This window comes from Mus musculus, chromosome 6, assembly GCF_000001635.26.
Source record: "Mus musculus strain C57BL/6J chromosome 6, GRCm38.p6 C57BL/6J".
Classification (NCBI taxonomy): Eukaryota; Metazoa; Chordata; class Mammalia; order Rodentia; family Muridae; genus Mus; species Mus musculus.
In genome coordinates, this window is record NC_000072.6 from 124,044,540 (window position 1) to 124,064,525 (window position 19,986).

Genomic DNA, 19,986 nt, shown 5'->3' on the forward strand with positions numbered 1-19,986 from the left:
ACTTCTTGAGTTCTTTGAATATATTGAATATTAACCCTCTATCAGATGTAGCATGGGTAAAGATTTTTTTCCCAATCTGTTGGTTGTTAGTTTTTCCTTTTGACAGTGTCCTTTGCCTTACGGAAGCTTTGCAAATTTAAGATGTCCCATTTGTCAATTCTTGATATTAGAGTATAAGTCACTGGTGCTCTTTTCAGTAAAATTTCCCTTGTGCCCATGTTTCCCCATAAGTTCTTTCATTGTAGAAAATAGTTTTCGCTATCCTGGGTTTTTGGTTATTCCAAATGAATTTGCAAATTGTCCTTTCTAACTCTATGAAGAATTGAGTTGGAATTTTGGTGATGATTGCATTGAATCTGTAGATTGCTTTCTGTAAGATTCTCAATTTTACTATATTAATCCTGCCAATCCATGAGCAAGTAATATCTTTCCATCCTCTGACATCTTCTATGATTTCTTTCTTCAGAGATTACAAGCTCTTGTCATACAGATACTCCTTTTTCAATTGCTGGTGCTGAGTCACACCAGGAGATTTTTATATTATTTGTGACTATTGTGAAGGTTGTCATTTCCCTATTTTCTTTCTCAGCCTATTTATCCTTAGAGTAGAGGCCAGCTACTGATTTGTTTGAATTAGTTGTATATCCAGCCACTATGCTGAAGTTGTTTATCAGGTTTAGGTGTTCTCTGGTGTAATTTTGGGGTTCACTTAAGTATACTTTCATATCATCTGCAAATAGAGATATTTTGACTTTTTCCTTTCCAACTTGTATCCTTTTGACCTTCTTTTATTGTCTAAGGATCCAGAAATAGGATTCTTCTGGTTTCCACATTTGCCTGGGAGTTCACCCTTTGCCATACCTCTCCATATCCAAATTATGCCCAGAGAGAGCTGTTGTCACAGAAGTGCTGTCACATGTGAGATCACTGGTGAGACTACCAATACTATCTCTTTTAAAAATAGTCTTAGACTGTTATTTTGGGGGGCTGGTGAAGAATTTATTCCAGGTATTACTATAATTGGTGCCACAAATAAATGCATAAATCAAGAGGAAATCACATACAAGGTGGTAGTCTAATAAGCTTTTATTTTCTAACGATGGTGTGGTCACACTCTTTTGTACATTCATACTCTGAAATGTTTGCTCAATCACAAAATGTTCTAATAATGCATTTCTCAGAATGGATCCTTATTGTTAAGTAACAATAGCAGCACTTCTTTTACATTTAACATAATTATTACTGGGTAAAGACTTACTGTTTTTGGTTTGTTATTAATAATTTATTTATTTATATATTTAATGGTTTACTTTTCCCCTCATTTGTAATTTTCAATGGTGGTATGCTTTTATCAGTTTCCTTTTCTCTCTTTATTGTTCTCTTTTTCTACTCTGTTTTTGTTTCATATTCAAAATACATAAAATATCTTTTAGCTCTGTGTTTTACTTAATTGCAATTGGATGCATGGTTATATACTTCCAGTTATCCCAGTTTTATTGACATTAAAATCAATATCTTCATGCATTCTGTATCCATTAATTTGTCAGCATTATTACTTTTATTGCTTTTTAAACTACTGATTTTTTAGGATTTATTTCAAATCATCATTATTAAATTTTATTATACTGAATTTTACTGTGTGGAGAGAGAGATACCTATGACTTTCTACTTTGGCATGTTTTCCTTTTTATGAATTAATATGTTCTAATTTCAGCTTCAAGAACTTTCAGCATTTCTTACAAGATAAGTTTTATGTTGAAAAGGAACAAAGTACAAGTATCTTATAGAAGTCAGTTACACAATATATTCAGTGAAGCTACCAATAACATACTGTATACTTCCAGATAGCCAACAGAGTACATTTCTCTTAGGTCTTGAAGTGATAGATAAACCAATTAACTGGGTTCAATTGTTCTTCCTGGTGATATTATGGAGAAATACTTTCTTTGTCACCTTACATTGAGATTCTGATTCCTGGGAACTTTTTGTGTGAATTTTAACTCACTCATGTTCCTTCTTGGAGAGATTAGACTCTCCAGAATATATTTCTTGAATGCTTTAAGGCAAAGTAGGTACTGATAACCTTTTTCTTCTGATAAGTGTTAAGACTATGAGATATTTGCATTTATGAGACTTCTTTAAATCCCGACAGTACTGTGCTGTCTACAGGGACTTTGACTTTCTATATGTATAGTATATACTAAGTTAGCTTATATCTACAGAAAAAAATCTACTAGCATTTTGAGCAGGGTTGTATTCACTCTATAGGTCAACTTTGATGGAAATAAAATATTCACAGAGTTGAGTCTCCTTATTCATTACCACAGAAATTCTCTCCATTAAAAATAAATATTCCATTAAATGTTTGTTCCATAACTATTCAATAAAGATGTGTTGTAATGATTTGTCTATTTGTTAAAGTGTATTTGTCTATTTCTCCATGAACATCTATTGGTTACTTTTCTTCTTTGGCTTTTTCTTGGACATATACTTTGGAAGCATTATGGTTCTCTTAGATAAGTGAGAAATTTTTTAACTTTGTTAAGTTTTACAGGCTTTTTTTTTCTTTCTGTTTTTCTGAATTGTTATTCTCATGTCCTTTTTAATGTCCCAGTTGATCTGAAGGCTACTTTGTTCTCTTTAATACACTAATTCCAACTTTCTTTTGATTAGTGTTGGCATAGTATGTTCCTGAATGTAGTGTCAATCTACCATTGTCTCTTTCTTACTCCTTTTTATTGTTTTAGAATTACGTATTTGCATACAATGTGTTTAGATCAAATCCACCCATTGTTTATTCTCCAACACCTCCACCCTTAGCCATGCCACCCCAGGTACTTATGCTCTGTGTTTTAAGCCCAGTGAATCCACTTAGGTCTTCATGCATATGCATGAGTTCAGGACCATGTACTCTAGCAGTGATAAGCTTGAACTTCCTGCATTGCTAAGGGATACTTACTCTTCCTTTGGATTTCATGTTAACTAGCACACAGTCAAGTATTGGCAGCTTTTTGTTTGTCTGGTTGAGTACAGTATTTTCCAACAATTTGTTTCTGTTTTAAATTCATGCATTTAGTGAACTCACCTTAAATTCACTATTGATCTTTATAAAAATGAACATCATGTAGGAATTTTCTATTTGCGGGTGGTTGACCCCTTTTGGTCATCTCTTTATCTGACTTCTTTAGATTTAATTGAATATTTCTATTGTACTTTTTCTCATATAATATCAGTTATACTTAAAAAGTTCTGGTCATTTTCTAATATGTCCAATACATACTTACAAATACTGCTTTTCCCCAGTACTGGCACATTTAGTAACCCTTCTTCTGCTGCTTTCCTATTTGTTGTAACAGTGCTGTCAAGTGTTCCATTTATCTAAAGATGTAGCTATGTGCTACTGTATTCACTTTGTGGTTTTGAGAAGATGATAGCCTTGTAGAAAAATAAAGAAAATACAATGCTCAATTTTACTATGGTATTCTGCTTCATTGCTATTATTGTCTCTATGTAAGTTTAATTTTCTAGCTTATACATTTTCCTTTTCTCTGAATGTTTCCTTTAACATTTCTACAAGGCTGGTACATGCACAAAATTTCCACTCCTGCACATTTTTATCTCAGATCATATTCATTTTCCTTTCATTTTAACAGGATGATTTTGCTGGTTCATTCTTAAAAGGAAGATGTCCTACTATCTAAGGAAAGGAAATTTTTCACTTGTTTCTTCAGAGAACTATTTGTTTGCATTTTTAAGTTTAAATTATAAGGTTAGATGTAGTTGTCTTTATATCAATCTTATATGGGCTATTACAATAATTTAGTTTTTTCACAACTACATTCAAGCATACAAGTACACAATTCACAATACCTTCTGTTCAGAACATTTTCCTCCCTCCCTCATATCTATCCATCCTCACAGACCCTCCAGTCTCCCACCATGTCCCTATCCTATATTCATATCTTTTGGTTTGCTTTTATTTTTCATGACTCACTGGATTTATGACTCAAAGGCCATCCATGTGAGCATGAGTATGCAACTATCCAATGAGGAAGAAATAACTCAAAATTGGTGGCATTTCTGACAACAATGACTTCCTCTTCTCCAGAACTCTTTGATTTCTAACATTGCTCATGTGAGGGTCTGGATACAATAAGACCCCTCCCTCATTTGTGGTTAAACATTTTTATTGGTTCAATCTTGTGTTGATCCTATACAGGCAAACTTAGCTGCCATAAGCTCATGAGTGCCATTACCATGTCACACCTAAAAGCATTTTATGGATCTCCTATCTAGCATCTGACTAATGCATTCTCTGTGTCCCCTCTTTCACAATGCTTTCTGTGCTTTGGAAATAGTCACTTGGCTGACCCATTTAAATATGAGCACTCAATACTCATTTTTTCCTCAAGCACTGATATTCTTAGCAAAGAAAGGATTCTCTGATGTAATCTGACAATAGCACTATCCTGTTTGTAAATATGCAGGATGCAATTCAATAATATGTCTTCTTAGCCAAACAGAAGAAGTAGGCTCACCCATAGGACCTCTGATTTTCCCAGTTATGGATCAAGAATAAGTTTGCAGTAACAGGCATGAGTCCCTCTTGTAAGGAAATCCTCAAATAAAATCAGTAAGCAGTTGTTTACTCCCATAGTAATTGTGCCACTGTTTCTCCAGTATGCATATCGTGTCTGGGAAGTTGGTATTAGAGAAAGCAAGGTCCACAGTTGGGAAAGGCCTCTGCTAACTTTTCTTCCCCAGCAGCTTGCAGTTCAGCTTCTGCCAGTATGAAATGTGTCAGACAAACAGACAACCAGAACAAACAACAGGGACAAAGTTTTCACCTTAGTTCCAGATTCATTACTGTGTCTTGTAGCAATGGTGTGCAGTGTCTTCAGGAATAGGTCTTACTATCTGCTTCTTATATATAACCAAGGGCAATGGTCACAACCTGCATAGTCTTGGGGTTTTTGGGGAGCTTCCTAACTGCCACAGAAATTTTTTATATATAATAAACTGTAATACCTCTGTACTGGCTGGTTTTGTGTGTCAACTTGACACAGGCTGAAGTTATCACAAAGAAAGGATCTTCAGTTGGGGAAATGTCTCCATGATATCCAGCTGTGGGGCATTTTCTCAATTAGTGATCAAGGGGGAAGGGCCCCTTGTGGGTGGGGCCATCTCTGGGCTGGTAGTCTTGGGTTCTATAAGAAAGCAAGCTGAGCAAGGCAGGGGAAGCAAGGCAGTAAGTAACATCCCTCCATGGCCTCTGCATCAGCTCCTGCTTGCTGCTCTGCTTGAGTTCCAGTCCTGACTTTCTTTGGTGATGAACAGCAGTATGGAAGTATAAGCTGAATAAACCTTTTCCTCCCCAACTTGTTTCTTGGTCATGATGTTTGTGCAGGAGTAGAAACCCTGACCAATACAACCTCTGTTTAAATTCTTTTTTAAATTATGTTTTCTTTCTAACTAGCTCAAAGTTGTAGCTTTATGTGTGACTTCTTTATATATCTTCAGGTTTGGTTTACTAGCCCCACTCTATTCTCCCCAGCTCCCATCCTTCTTTGCAGCTCTCTATCACATGATTCTCTACATTTCTATAGCACCCAGGTTCTGCTTTCCTCTCCCTCCTTACTTACAACTTTCATATTTTAAAATCTGAAAATTTTATTTTATTAGAAAATTTTCATTTAGTTTATAGCTATGAAAAATTATAATTTTTCAGAAAAACTATTATGCAAAAAGTTTAAAATACATCACTCAAATAGTTCCTATTTTTCATAAAAATTAGAATCTGGTGGCCAGAGTCCTTCTTTCATCACTGAGTGACTGAGAAAATTTCAGTTATCAAATTTGAATAGTTGATATAGTGTTGAAAAGTAGCATATGGTCATGCTATTTATTATTTCTACATATAGACCTACTGCTAGCATGTATTAGCCTTGTAATAAATGTTTGATAAACAGAGCAATAATGAAACCTGCAAGGACATACAGTAAGTTAATGAGAGGTCAATTAAAGTATCCAGGTTTATTTGCATCTCAGTGAGTTGTGCTGCACATTTTGACAGACATTTTCTCTTTTAGCTCCATCCATTCCTACAAAAGGGCCAACTTGGGAGAAGCACCAATGAGGAGAACACTGTGAACAAGGAAGTTTCAGCAATCAAGCTTGACATCTTTAATTACCAGTCTCTACAGAGCGGTACTGAAGCTCATGTGAAGGTTGGCGAGTTTGTCTTTGACTCTCACAGTGTTCAGCATCTTTCACTAAATGACAAAATAATAACTTGGGGTAAACACCGCAGTCAGGTGAGAATCTTCAAAGTCAACACTGTGTGTTGTTCTTAGCGTGGAATTTCTAAGAGAATAGAGTTCAGATGACTGCTAAGTGCCATCAGGCTGAGAGTACCCTAACTTTGTCCTTTCCAGTGCTAAATACCAGAACTTTCTGCCTGCAGAATCACTGTAAGAATTATAGATTCATTTTGGACTAATTCTTCAGATGGTTCCATCCTTGTAATGATCACATACGCTATGGCCTACCTAGAAAGAAAAAAAGAAACAATCAACACTTGGGCAGTTACTTCCAATAATGTTCTTGACCTGTATGATTCATCAAGAAAATAAATGCATGTGGACAAAACCAGTCTCTGCAAATGAGCTTTTGCAAATATAAATTATTTTCATGAAGTTAATTGTCACATCTGAGCCTTACTTCCTCCATCTGTTAACCACTGCCTAATTTTGGATGCTTCTAGACTCCTACAATCTATTCTAGCCCTAGAATGTTTACAGCCATTGAGACTTAATGCTGAATAAGCTCACCTGTCTATCTCTTTCTGAGTTCTGCTGGCTGGTTCAACTCAGCTAATCTAGCCCAAACTCTTCTTTAAGTTGACTTGTTTAATCTGACTTCTCTCATTTTCTGACTGAATTTTCTCTGAACTCATACTAACTTTGGCAATATGTTCTAAACTTTGGGCTCCTTTTCAAATTCTGACTGGTTTTGTCTTTACCAGTGTCTAGCTTGCTATCTCTGCAATCTGACTCTATGAAACTGTTCCACTAAAACTCATTGCCCCCAACCCCCATGCACTGTTCCCCTAAGTTGCTGACAGAAGCCATCTAGGAAATACTATGGCAAGCAAGTAAGATTTCTGGAGATAGCCCACAGTTTTTGGTGAGTGCAATGGGTGCACTCTGAGAGGCAAAGAGCCCAGAGACTTTGACTCAGATATTACTTCTCTTTCTTCTCACTATTACTTAACTTAATGATTTCCTGGATACTGACACCTCCTATTGGGAAGATTTCCTGCAGAATCAATATAAAGATTACTTTCATGTAGCAATGCTGTTTAGATGAATTGATGATTTCCTAATTGCTGATCCTGATTTTACAGAGCTCCTAAATTGATACAAGTATTCTCAAGCACCCGATACAATAAAAGTTGCAAATAGATCTCTGTATACCTTCATGGGTCATGGACTAATTGAGCCAGGGGGGGAAAAAACAGGATTGGAACAAATTAATATCAATGAAAAAACATTTATTCAATGATAGATAAAAGTAACAGGCCACAGGTGATGATGGTGGAAAAGCAAGGCCTTACGGAACTGTTGCTTTGAACTTATGAGTTTGTACAGTGAAACACTGCTTTGAACTTACAACATCCTTTCTGATGCAATTCCCTTTTTTATTTTAACATTTATGTATGAGGTAATTTTTTTTTCTTACAGAGATTTTCGTAACAAAAATCTATAAAAAACTAAGCAAAAATAAAGGCTTGGAGTAGCCTCTTTCTGCTTCACCAATGTGTGTTTGTCCCTCTGTATCTCTGACTTCCTTCCTTCCTTCCTTCCTTCCTTCCTTCCTTCCTTCCCTCCCTCCTCCCCCTCTCCCTTCCACTCTCCCTCCCCCTCCCTCTTCTGCCTCTCCCTTTCTTTCTGGCTTAGAAGTTTTAACCAACTTTGAGCCTCTTGCCTGGCAAGCATGAGGCCCCTGAATCAATGACTAAACAGCCCAAGTAACTTACTTTTCTTAATCATCTCCTGCTATCAGTCAGTGGCAAGAAATTATCAGCTTTTGTTCTAGGAAATGTAAAACCAAGTTAATTGCCAAAACTTACCAGCTTCTTCTCCCAGAATAACAAGAAAGAATTAGATAGCCAGAAAACATCAGATTCTGGGTTCCAGAACATTAAGAGAGTATTAATGGTCAGAGGTCTTCATCCTTTGCCCTTCCTCTGTTACTGTGTCCCACCTCAGTACCAGATTGTAGAAGCTTTGTCCCTAGCAAATTGCTTCTCTTACCTATCTATTCTTATGAGAGTTGGGGGTATCCTATCTCTGACTCCTTCTGTCAAATCTTCCTCTAATTTGTCACTTTCTCTGCCCTTTGATTAGAAGTTACTTTCAAACTTGGGTGCTTCATTCTACAAACTAACTTTGCCTTCTTTATTTGGGATTAAGGATTCATTCTAGGGCTGAGCCATACCACAACTAGAAACAGATTTTTCAGTGAATAACATGATCTCAGGGTTCACAATGTGATTTAATATCCTGTGACAGGTATTTTGGAATTTGAATGTAAAACTATATACACAAAATATATATTTATTGTTGACACTGTTTACCATGAACATTTCTGTGACATGAAAAAACAAGGTAATACATACTAATGTGGAAAATTATGGTCTTCAAGAGACCTGATAAGTTTTTTTCCAATGGAAAACACTGGGTGTCTCTACCACACCAAGGCATGTCTCATGCTCATTCAGGGACTCCACAATATTTATATACACACATTTATTTAGTTATGACTTGGTAAATTTTGTTCTTTGTTTTTGTTTCTTTGGTGCTTTTATAGTTTATTTTTCTAGGTTTTGGGATGATTTGCTGCATTTTTGGAATTTAAGTTTGTTTTTTTTTTTTGAGAAAGAACTTAAATTTTGTTGAATAGAAAGAGAGAGTACTTGGACAGGCATGGGGGAAGGTGGAGACATGACCAAAATATAGGCGAACATCACAATTGGATATAATATAATGAAATATATTATATAAAATAAGAAAACAGATCAATGAAATAAAATAAAGCAAGAGAGAGATAAGGAGTGACAGAGAGAGAGAGAGAGAGAGAGAGAGAGAGAGAGAGAGAGAGAGAGAGAGAGAGAGAGATGTTGGCTTCACACTCTCTAAAAGCATGGTAGTTCTTGGCTGTTAAAGTACACAGATGCTCTGCTGAAATTTACCATCTGGATGCTAATACTGAATGTCATGAATTGACTGCCTTCCCTCTTCTCATGTCTCCTACACAGACTCCTTTATCTGTTTGCAGTCAAAGTTGTCCATTTGGATTTAGCAAAACAGCTGTTGAGGGGAAACCATTCTGTTGTTTTGATTGTGTCCCATGTCCAGATGGAGAAATTGCAAATAAAACAGGTATTTATAAAATGATTCTCAATATGGAATTTGTAGAAATAGTTTTAAATATGGAAATTCTAGAAAGGGTTTTGATTGTGTGAATTAGAAGAAATAATTCTGAATGTTGAAATTTCTAGAAATGATTCTGAATGTGGAAATGATGCACCACAGGATAGGGGTGAGTAACACAACACCTAAAGACACAATTGTATTTATGTGGTGCCGCAGACCCTTTTTGGTCCCTGTCTGCATAGAATGGGTCTCTGGTTGCAGGTGGACAATGAGTTGGCAAATCACAGACAAAATCAACACAAGAGGTTGTGTAGAATCTGAATGTATTGTCACAAAGTGAACACCAGTCTTAAATAATACAGAAAATAAAGGGGTAGGATGTCACAGTAGGCAAAGCACATTGAAGTTAGCTGACACAAAACAAAGGAATGACTTCAAAAGGACTTACAGGAACCAGGTAATATTTACAGTAAAGATAAAACCTCCCTGCCTAGGGTCAGCTAATGACAGCTAAGGATTTCACACCCTAGTCACAATTTGTGCTACTCCTTTGAGCTTTGTGAAAGCTAGCACCAGGGGGTTCTGCTCTAGCAGACCTTCTCATGAATAATGCAATACCACAACCCCCCTATTTCCTAGACCTTGATAAATTCTTGTATGAGTGTAACTTGGCTGTTCTTTTAAGTATCTGTAGAGAATCTCCACTTGTCAGAAGAATTCACCAGCTTGCTTCTAATATGCAATATAGCCTGCTATACCTGGCTGTAGTGAAGATTCCTTTCTCAGTGGGATTCTGTAACTCTTACATGGTAAACCCACCTATTAGCTAGGCCATTGTGAATTCCCTTGTCTGGGTAAGACTGGCTACTGTCCTAAGTAATCACTCTGAGGACTAGCCCTGAGCTATTCTAGCTCAGTTCTTTGTAATGCCTAATTACTTTCACCATCTCTACTAGAAGTAAATTTGAATGTTATTGAATAAGTAACCTCACTGAATTTCTACTGAATTCCAAGTTTGTTGGCTTCAAGGATTTTCTAGGATATTGGAACACTGGAGAAGGCTTAGTTATGTCAGAATACAATCTTTAAAGGCACTTATAATAAAAATAATACTAAAAGAGAGCATGTCGATCCACACACCAGACTAACATGGGGATAGGGTATGAGTATATGGGATATGAGAATGCCAAGGTTCCAGGAGATTGAGTTTCCTTGAAACTCTTTGCCTCGTGAGTGCTTCCAGGTCTCTCAGCCTGTCAAGCAGGCTTCACTAGAGTGTGCATAGCAATGTAGCTAACTCTCAATACTTTAAAAAAAAGTTCTTACTGGGTGAAGGTTGTAAATGTTTGAATCTCAACTCTCAGTATGTGCATCTTTGAGTTCAGGCCATCCTGATCCACAGAGTGAGTTCCAGGACAGCCAGGGCTTCACAGAGAATCCTTGTCTTGAAAAGCAAAGCAAAAAAATAAACGAAAATCTTGATTTCAACCCAGTCATTTTTGTTTCTGTTGTTTATCTGTTTGTTTTATTTGCTATGCTGCCTAGACTGGTCAAAGTCTTGGAGTCCAGCAATCCACCAGACTCGGTCTCCTGCATGACTAATACCACAAGAGTGTGCTCCTGCATCTGGCCCAGCTTTGTCTTCTGAACATCTGCATTGAGTTCAGTTTCTTTTTTTTGTACTCCTGCTTTTTCCTAATGGTTCTATTGCAGCAGTAGCAATATTAATGAGTAAAGTCGGTGTTCTCTGTATACTATAAACAGTGCTTCCTATATACTCTAAATTTGAGATGCATTTTAATGTGTGCCTTTATTTCATGCTTAAAATAAATACTAACAATAACTAACATTTTGTTCACAAGGAAATTAAACTTCAGAGAAACTATATAAATTGCTATGATCATACAACCTAGAGACAGCTGAGACAAAGTACAAACTTGTCATATGAGAGGAACTGCTAAAAACATTATATAAGAGTGACATTAATGGCAGATACAGCACTCCTTTACTGGGACCCTGGGACTCTGGGACCAGTGATTGAGACACTTCTGATGGTGTGTAGCATAAACTCCATAAATATTTTTTTATGTCTAAATAAGTATTTCTCATATGATTTAAGAGTTTCCTTTGGAATTACTTTGATTCTTGTGTGAGATCTCATTATGCATTCCCTGGTATGGTAAGCTAGCATGAGGTCACTGTACAACCAAGCCCTGAGATATCCTACAGGGTTGTGATTGATGTGCAGGGATGCTTTGCCCACTGTCCTCTGACTGCTCTGCTCTCACTTCTTCCTCAAAATAATTCTAATTGCAAAGCCTCCCCAGAAAACAGCAGCAATGCTTCCTACCAGTTCCATTGTATCCTTACTTCACATCTCACATCTGTTTCAAAGCAGGAGTTTCATCATGACCATTTTATTGTCCTGAATGAAATCTTTACTTACCAAAGTCTATGTAAAATAATGTTCTTTGCTTTTTTTGGTACCAAAGGAGTGGTAGGCCTGACTAACTACTTCCTGAGTGCTGGGCTTGTAGACAACCACCACCAAGTCCTTGTTCTTTATACTTTTTTATTAAAATTAACTTTATAACTTTATATTAGTTCTTTGTGAATTTCACATCATACACCCCAACCCCACTCATCTTTCCATCCCCTTATGTCCATGCTCTAACCCTGCAACCTCCCCTACCCCAAACAAAAACTCTTTTTGTGTGGATGCAGTAATGTGTCACAGTGAGTCCTATGGTATACCCATATGTCCATACATTTTTGTTTGCCAATGTTCATTGCAATAACATGTTGGTCTGCTCTGAGCTTCTGGATGCTGCTACTCTATACATGCTAGAACCTCACTTGGAATCCTCTCAGATATCCTGATGTTGTCCAGTGTCATGAGTTCCTATAGTTGTGGATATGTAGGACCAGCCCCTCATGTACTCCACAGTTCATAGTGGGTTGAGGTGGGAGTGAGCAAATTCAAAGCACTGAATCTGGACCTGAAAAGTATCTGAGATGATAACCTACCAGGATTTCTGCTTTCATGCCCTTGGGGTCAGGTCACTAAAACCTCCTACTAGGAGAGCCAGCACTAACCTGCTGCTCAGGTGAGGTTCAGGAACTGCTATCCCAAGTGTTGCAGCTGGTCAGGGGCACGGCTACTTTTCACATTCTCATAACCCCAGAGCCAGCTCTTCTACCTGCCATAGATATCAAGGGATAAGGGAGCGTAGGAGGGAGTCTGTCCTTGGTCAGCACCACCAGCCAACAGACAAGAGGCAGGCCTGGCTCTCCCACACTCGTGCCTCGGTGCTGTCTCACCTGAAACCCCTTCACCAAGCGCCAGCTCTACTGTGCTGACCAGGCAAAGTTCAGGACGTTCTCTCAGGAGTGCTGCAGCAGATATTGGGTATGGACAGCTCTCCTGCTCTGATGATCTTGGGGCCAGCACTCCTACTTGCTGTAGGTGGGAAGGGACAATGAAGAGGTCATCTCTCCATCACCGGTGCCACTTCATGGAAGATAGTGCTGGCCATTCTGCATTGGTCAAGCCCTTGGGGCTGGCGCAGCAATGCCCTCACCCCCACCACACCAGGGTCAGCTCTGGAGTGCTGCCAATGGGTGGTACAGGGCTCTTTCTCCTGTGTGCTACAGTTGGTGAAGGATAAAGGAGAAGAAGGGTATTTCTACCTCATCCACTCCATTGCATAAAGACAAGAGGGATGGCTAGGTCTCCCATGGTGTTGTACATGATACACCTGTAACTCCAGAGGTATGCAGGGCCAACACTCCTGAGTACTGCATCTGACCAGGGGATGGAATCAGCTCTACTGCTTTCATGTCCCCAGGGCCAGCTGTCACACAATGTCCAGGTAAGGGGTGGGGCCATTTTTGTACAGCCCTTGGACATCAACATGTCCCTTGGTGGCAATCTAGACCAGGGACATCAACCTGGCCTTGATAACAGACTCCTGCTGCTGCAGTGTCATACAACTCTATGTGGCCTCCACTGGCAGCAGAGGATACAATCATAGTACCAGGTGGCAACAACTTGTTCCTGATGGTTGCTTCTTACTCCCTTTGAGTTTCTAGTTCTGCCTAAAATCATTAGATTTATAGCTATTTTTATCAGTCTCTTCCATTTCTTCACCACCTAATTGTTCCCCTTTGTGGTGCCCTGGACCTGTGAGTGTCTGAGTTCATTTCAGGAGTATTCTGCAGAGCAATTTCCTCCTCATGCTCTATGGTGGCAGGCTAGCACCATCTCTGGCATGGTGTGCCTCTGTTCCCCAGCCCTGCACAGTGCCGGACTCATTATCACTTCACTGCCCCAGGCTAGCCACCTGTCCAGGCACAATGGCACCTGTCTGGTGGTCATCTTAGTCTTCCTCCTCATCATGACTGTGGCCTTCAGTTTTAGAAAGAGTTCTTTTAGTCTCTGATTTATTTCTGGTCCTTGGAGCCATTGGGGCCTCTGTAGCACTGGACTGGTGGTCCCTCAAGCTCTCTTTGTTCAGAGAGTTTTAGGCTACTAATCATAGGTCAGAATACTGAAGGTAGCTTTTGCATCTCTCCTCTCTACAAGCTACTGATGCAGGTATGACACACAGTCACACCTGCAAACCTTCCAGGAGCAAGCCTTACTCTGCACACTGATGAACTTCAGTTACTGCCATTTTCTCAGAGGAGCAGTACATTGATAGATGACAAGACAAGAAAATATGTCTACCTCATACTCTCTAGGAATACCATCTTTTAAAAGTGTCTTTAGTTTTACCTAGTACGCTTATAGCAATCTTTCTCTCTTCACCACATGGCAGTATTTATTGTGCCATCAGCAGAAACTTTGATTTTTCCAAGTTTTATGACTGAATCTCTTTTTCTTTGTAGGTTAACATTTACCAAGTATTGAAGTACATTATCCTTGAACTTCAATACTTATACTTTTCATAATCTGGAGCAATATTTTTATGCTATGCATTAAGATATTAATTTTGAAAAGGCAGTTTGCAAGTGAGCAAGCTTACAGTTACTGAAAATTAAGAGTTTAATTGGGTGTTACAATCCCATTGTGCTAAGTAATTTTGAGAAAATATATCTATTATCCTAATGCATTTATTTATGCATTATGGGGATTAGGTAAATTAGTCTTTGTTCTTATCTTTGCAGGAGGCTGGGATTTCCAGACTGCTACTGAATGTCTCAGGAAGAAAAAGGGACACTCTAAAAAGTGATTTTAATTTTTATTTTTAAGTTTTTCTCCAAAATATTCTTTCCTCCAAAGATTCTCTCTTCAAAAAGTTCTTCCCAATTTCTAATTTTCCTTTTAATTTCAAAGTTCCCTTTTAATTTCTAACTTATCCTACTCTGTTGGCCTTCTTCCTATCTTGCTCTCTCCTCCTGCTTTGGTGTAATAATGACTTCCAAGGTTTTCATTCCTAGTGTTTTCACAGTTTCTAGGGGAATAGACTGCTGAGTTTTTCCAACCAAGTCCTGTTTCCCAGAAGTTCACTAAAAGTACAAAAATAAATTCAAATCATCATTTGAATAAGAAGATTACAACAGAGATAGTTCATGAATGTATCCATTAAAATGTAACATATATTATTTGTCACTAATAGTATAGGTTCATTGACATTTAAAATCCATAATTTTGTGACTAAGTTATTATTGAAGTTTTATATAGATAAACCAAGTAAATATTTTATTTTCTGTCCTTGGACCTACACTAAATCATTAGTTCACTTTTCATGGCACTTGGTAAACTGTTTTACTAACTCAGAATCAATTTACTGGTGACACTTGAAGACTGGCAGAGTTCTTATTGTAGTTTTGATATCAGAGAGGACTTACTAGCAGTCCTATTATATGGGGCTTCATAATTACTAGTAAAAATTTAGGGATTCTTGCAGAATCATCATTAAGAATTAAGGAATCATCTATTTGTCTGTATAGAATCACTATAACAGAGTACATCTTTGTTATGTGCAGAAATCTCACCAAATGGTGGTGGTGGTGGTGGTGTGTGTGTGTGTGTGTGTGTCTGTGTCTGTGTCTGTGTGCCTCTGTATGTGTGCATAACAGCAGGAAAAGCATATAAATAGCAGGAAGTTTTCCTCATATGTAATTTCTTCAGTCTTGCCTAGAAGGGCAAATTCAATATTGACTTTACAGTTCATGGTAAAATCATCTCAAAGGGTCTTGTGCTAGTTCTTAGCATCTCCTAGATGTCTCCTGGCACCTTTTATAATAACAGCCAAGAGCTTACAGGGATAGGAGTACCAAGGATCATTGTGGAAGAAAAGGCAGAAAGATCGTAAGAGCCAGATAGAAGATATCGGTAGGGAAGGAGAACTTGTCAGACATGGAAGAGTTAGTGAGCACATAAACTCACAGAGGCATGCACTAGATCAAGCCAGATCAAGCCAGATAAAATCCTATTATGGATGGGGGACAAGATCAGAAACTCTCACCCCTACCTAGAAGCTATTGGCAGTTGATGGATGCTGGAGAGACAGGGTAAAGTTTATTTGTTTGTTTGTTTGTTTGTTTGTTTGTTTGTTTTTCAGATGTGTGGTCCTGATAGGCTGCCTATGCTATGGTAGATGGGCCTATATTGATATGCATACAGGCGGCATTAAGGGAACTCTGTGGACAAAAAAAAAAGCAAGTAAAGTTGGGAGAAAAAAAATGTTGAAGGAACAGAGAGAAGGAGTTGCAGGGGGAAGAAATTGGTGGTAGACGTGATCAAAACATACGATATGCACATATGATATTCTCAAGTAATAAACAATTTTAATAAACAAAAAGAACAAAAAGAAAAATATTAGAAGCTTCAAAATGAGCTCTATTTTCCTTTAATATGTAATCAAATATAATTTTCATATTGTTTGATTTCCCCTCAACTATATTTCTACATTTCTGATACTCTGATTGTTCAAGTCCACCTACTTTCTGAATATATTATGGATACAGTATATCTGTATTATTCTCTCATGAAAAAATTAACGTGTTCATTTGTTGGTTTTCAATATTATGATTTAGTGAATATAAGCAGGGATATTTCCTTGAGAACTCAACAATTGCTCTGCACAAAATATATGTCCCATAGGTATATCTGGAGAGTGACAAGTTGAATGTAATAAAACAATCTACTTTCCTTTCAGATATGGATCAATGTATCAAGTGTCCTGAAGATCAGTATCCAAATAAACAGAGGAATCAGTGTCTCCCTAAAATTATGGTATTTTTGGCCCATGAAGATCCACTGGGAACTGTTCTTGTCTCCTTGGCCATTAGTTTATCTGCCTTTTCAGCTATGATTCTAGGATTATTTATCTGCTATCGAGAAACACCCATTGTCAGAGCAAATAACAGAAATCTCAGTTATCTCCTCCTCATTTCTCTAAAGCTCTGTTTCTCTTGCTCACTAATGTTCATTGGCCAACCTAGAACAGTCACTTGTGTCTTGAGACAAATTATTTTTGGGATTGTATTTTCCATTGTCATTTCTGCTATCTTGGCAAAGACCTTCATTGTGGTTATGGCTTTCAAAGCCATCAAACCAGGAAGCATCTTAAAAATGGGGATGGTGACCCGACTCTCAAATGCCATAGTCTGCTGTGGTTCCATCATTCAAGTGTGCATCTGTGCAGTCTGGCTGGGAACATATCCCCCTTTCCCTGATGTTGACATGCACTCAGAGTTTGGTCAAATCATTCTCTGGTGTAACGAGGGGTCCACCCTTGCTTTCTATTGTGTTCTGGGGTACTTGGGCTTTCTGGCCAGTCTCAGCTTGCTTATTGCTTTTCTGGCTAGAAGGCTACCTGACAGCTTCAATGAGGCAAAAACAATCACATTCAGCATGCTGGTTTTCTGCAGTGTGTGGATTTCTTTTGTACCAGCTTACCTGAGCTCGAAAGGCAAAACCATGGTGGCCGTGGAAATTCTTTCAATTCTAGCCTCCAGTGCTGGCTTACTGGGATGTATATTTCTTCCCAAATGCTATGTGATCCTACTGAAGTCAGGTGGTCATTCAAGAAAGAAGTTCTTTAAATGACTTCCTCCTTAAGACAAAGGAATATATTGTGATTTGTATAAAATGAACTGTACATGAATATTCAAACGTGTCATGTGTAGTCAATACATTTCTCCAAACAATGGCATCTGCAACTTAATCACCTTTCCCTGTTATCCTTAGAGCCAACTAGACACAGTGAACCAAGCCAACACAGATTAGATAATTGCAACTATATATGGCTTTTGGTGTGTCTACTAGATGTTTCTTAAATCACAGTCTTCTCAGTTTTTTTGTTTGTTTGTCTGTTGTTGTTAGCTGTCTCTTGTGAGACTAGGCAGGGGCCTAGCAAACACAGAAGTGGATGCTCACAGTCAGCTATTGGATGGATCACAGGGCCCCCAATGGAGGAGCTAGAGAAAGTATCTAAGGAGCTAAAGAGATCTGCAACCCTGCAGGTACAACAACATTATGAACTAACCAGTACCCTGGAGCTCTTGACTCTAGCTGCATATGTATCAAAAGATGGCCTAGTCGGCTATCACTGGAAAGAGAGGCCCATTGGACTTGCAAACTTTATATGCCCCAGTACAGGGGAACGCCAGGGCCAAAAAGTGGGAGTGGGGGGGGGGGGGATGGGGGACATTTGGGATAGCATTGGAAATGTAATTGAGGAAAATATGTAATTTAAAAAAAAGAAAAAAGAAAAAAAGAAAAAGAAAGTACCCAAGTAGCTAAAGGGGTTTGCAACCCTATAGGTAGAACAACAATATGAACTAACCAGTGCCCCCAGAGCTGTGTCTCTAGTTGCATATGTAGCAGGTGATGGCCTATTCAGCCATCAATGGGAGGAGAGTCCCTTGGTCTTGTGAAGATCATATGCCCCAGTACAGGGGAATGCCAGGGCCAGGAAGCAGGAGTGGGTGGGTTGTGGAGCAGGGTGGGGGGAGGCATAGGTGACTTTGGGAATAGCATTTGAAATGTAAATGAAGAAAATATATAATAAAAATAGAATAGAAAAAATAAATATTGCTCAAAAAATGAAATATTAGAATTGTTGAATCTACCTGTGCCCCTTCTTCAAGCATGTTCCCTTCACACCAGTTCTCCAAAGGGAAGCCTCATTGTAAGCTTTGTGCTGAATTCTTTGCTCGGTCTTAAATAGTTATGTCCATTCTTAAGTTAAACATTATAAAATTGCCAGTTTTCAGTCTCATGGAAATATGGCAAACTTTATGAATTCTCTGACTCACTACCTTTCTTAAGCCTGCTTTAGGAGTTTACACATGTAGTAGTCTATATAGTAGCTATATTCAGTCTTATCCACTTATAAATATTAAATCTCTGTATATAAAATTATTTCAATGAGCACCAGATTCTCTTCAAGATAGAAATTGGAACTTTTATCATTTTCCTATTGCAAGTGAAGTTTCTTCTATTTCTAGATTAGTCTACTGATTTATAACATACAGATTATGTAAAATTTCACAGTATAATCATTGTTGTAGTGAGAAATACTAATGTGTCAGTATCTTTCAAATTATTTTCTAAGTTATATTTGTATGATTGGGGCCTCAATACAATATCTAAAAGATGCAATTTCTACAAATTACTTAGTTGTTGTTACATTTAACTTTTATCTCATTGCAATTATAAAATGATATTTCATTTTGTTTTAACTTACAGTGACATGATGAATAATTAGATTACAATATATGCTTTTTGGGAAATTCTGCTGTTGCACAATGATATAAAAATATTTTTCTGTTTTCATCTCATCTAGGATTTTCTGGTCCTCCTCAATATCTAAACCAATGTTATCTTTTCATGGTTGTTCTCTGGCTTAATCCTTGAACATTTCTTGGGGGACTGTGTCTCTATCTACTACCTCACAGGATGTAACAATAAATAGTATTATTCAATATTTAACATCTCTTAAATTCTACCTATATTGAGAGAAAGAGCATATGATTATCACCATGAATCACTTTAGCCTCCAAATTTCTTAATACAGTTCTATATTGATTCCCAATAAAAGTACTTGGAAAAATATGACCTGGTATTTTCAGAATTCATCATCCATATTAGTAGGAAGCCTTATGAATTTCAGTTGGAGTTCAAATACAGGGCACATATGCTCTATATTTCCATTGCTCCTTAACTCTGAATTAGACAGGGAACACTGCATCTTTTATCTTTTTAAAACATTTTCATATAGTACATTCTCCATATTGAACAAATCTTTCCCAGGCTGGATTTGACTCTACTTTCACAGTGTAGGTCTTACAATTTACATTTACCAAAATAATAATTTATATTCAATACTAATACCTAAAATTTAATATTACTTTTATTTTAATGTTGCTTATTCTAACAATGAGAAGGATGTCACCGGATTTGTATTGGGTTACACTGCTCCTGTAGATTACTTTTGGCATAATAATTGGTTTTACAATAGTATTTCCTCCAATACATGAGTATAAGAGGTCTTGACTGGCTGGTTTTGTGTGTCAACTTGACACAGGCTGGAGT

At 37.7% G+C, this 19,986-nt stretch overlaps 1 protein-coding gene and 1 pseudogene across 1 annotated transcript in view; one reads left to right on the forward strand and one right to left on the reverse strand.

The window, feature by feature from the left end:
- Positions 1–17,496, forward strand: part of Vmn2r26 (vomeronasal 2, receptor 26) — a 37,278-nt gene extending 19,782 nt beyond the window's left edge. The window contains exons 4-6 of the mRNA NM_019917.2: positions 6,090–6,314; positions 9,320–9,443; positions 16,604–17,496. Of these exons, the coding sequence (NP_064301.2) occupies positions 6,090–6,314; positions 9,320–9,443; positions 16,604–17,496 (1,242 nt within the window). The remainder of the gene's footprint in view (positions 1–6,089; positions 6,315–9,319; positions 9,444–16,603) is intronic.
- Positions 13,960–14,075, reverse strand: Gm24843 (annotated as a pseudogene).
- Positions 17,497–19,986: the final 2,490 nt, after the last annotated feature.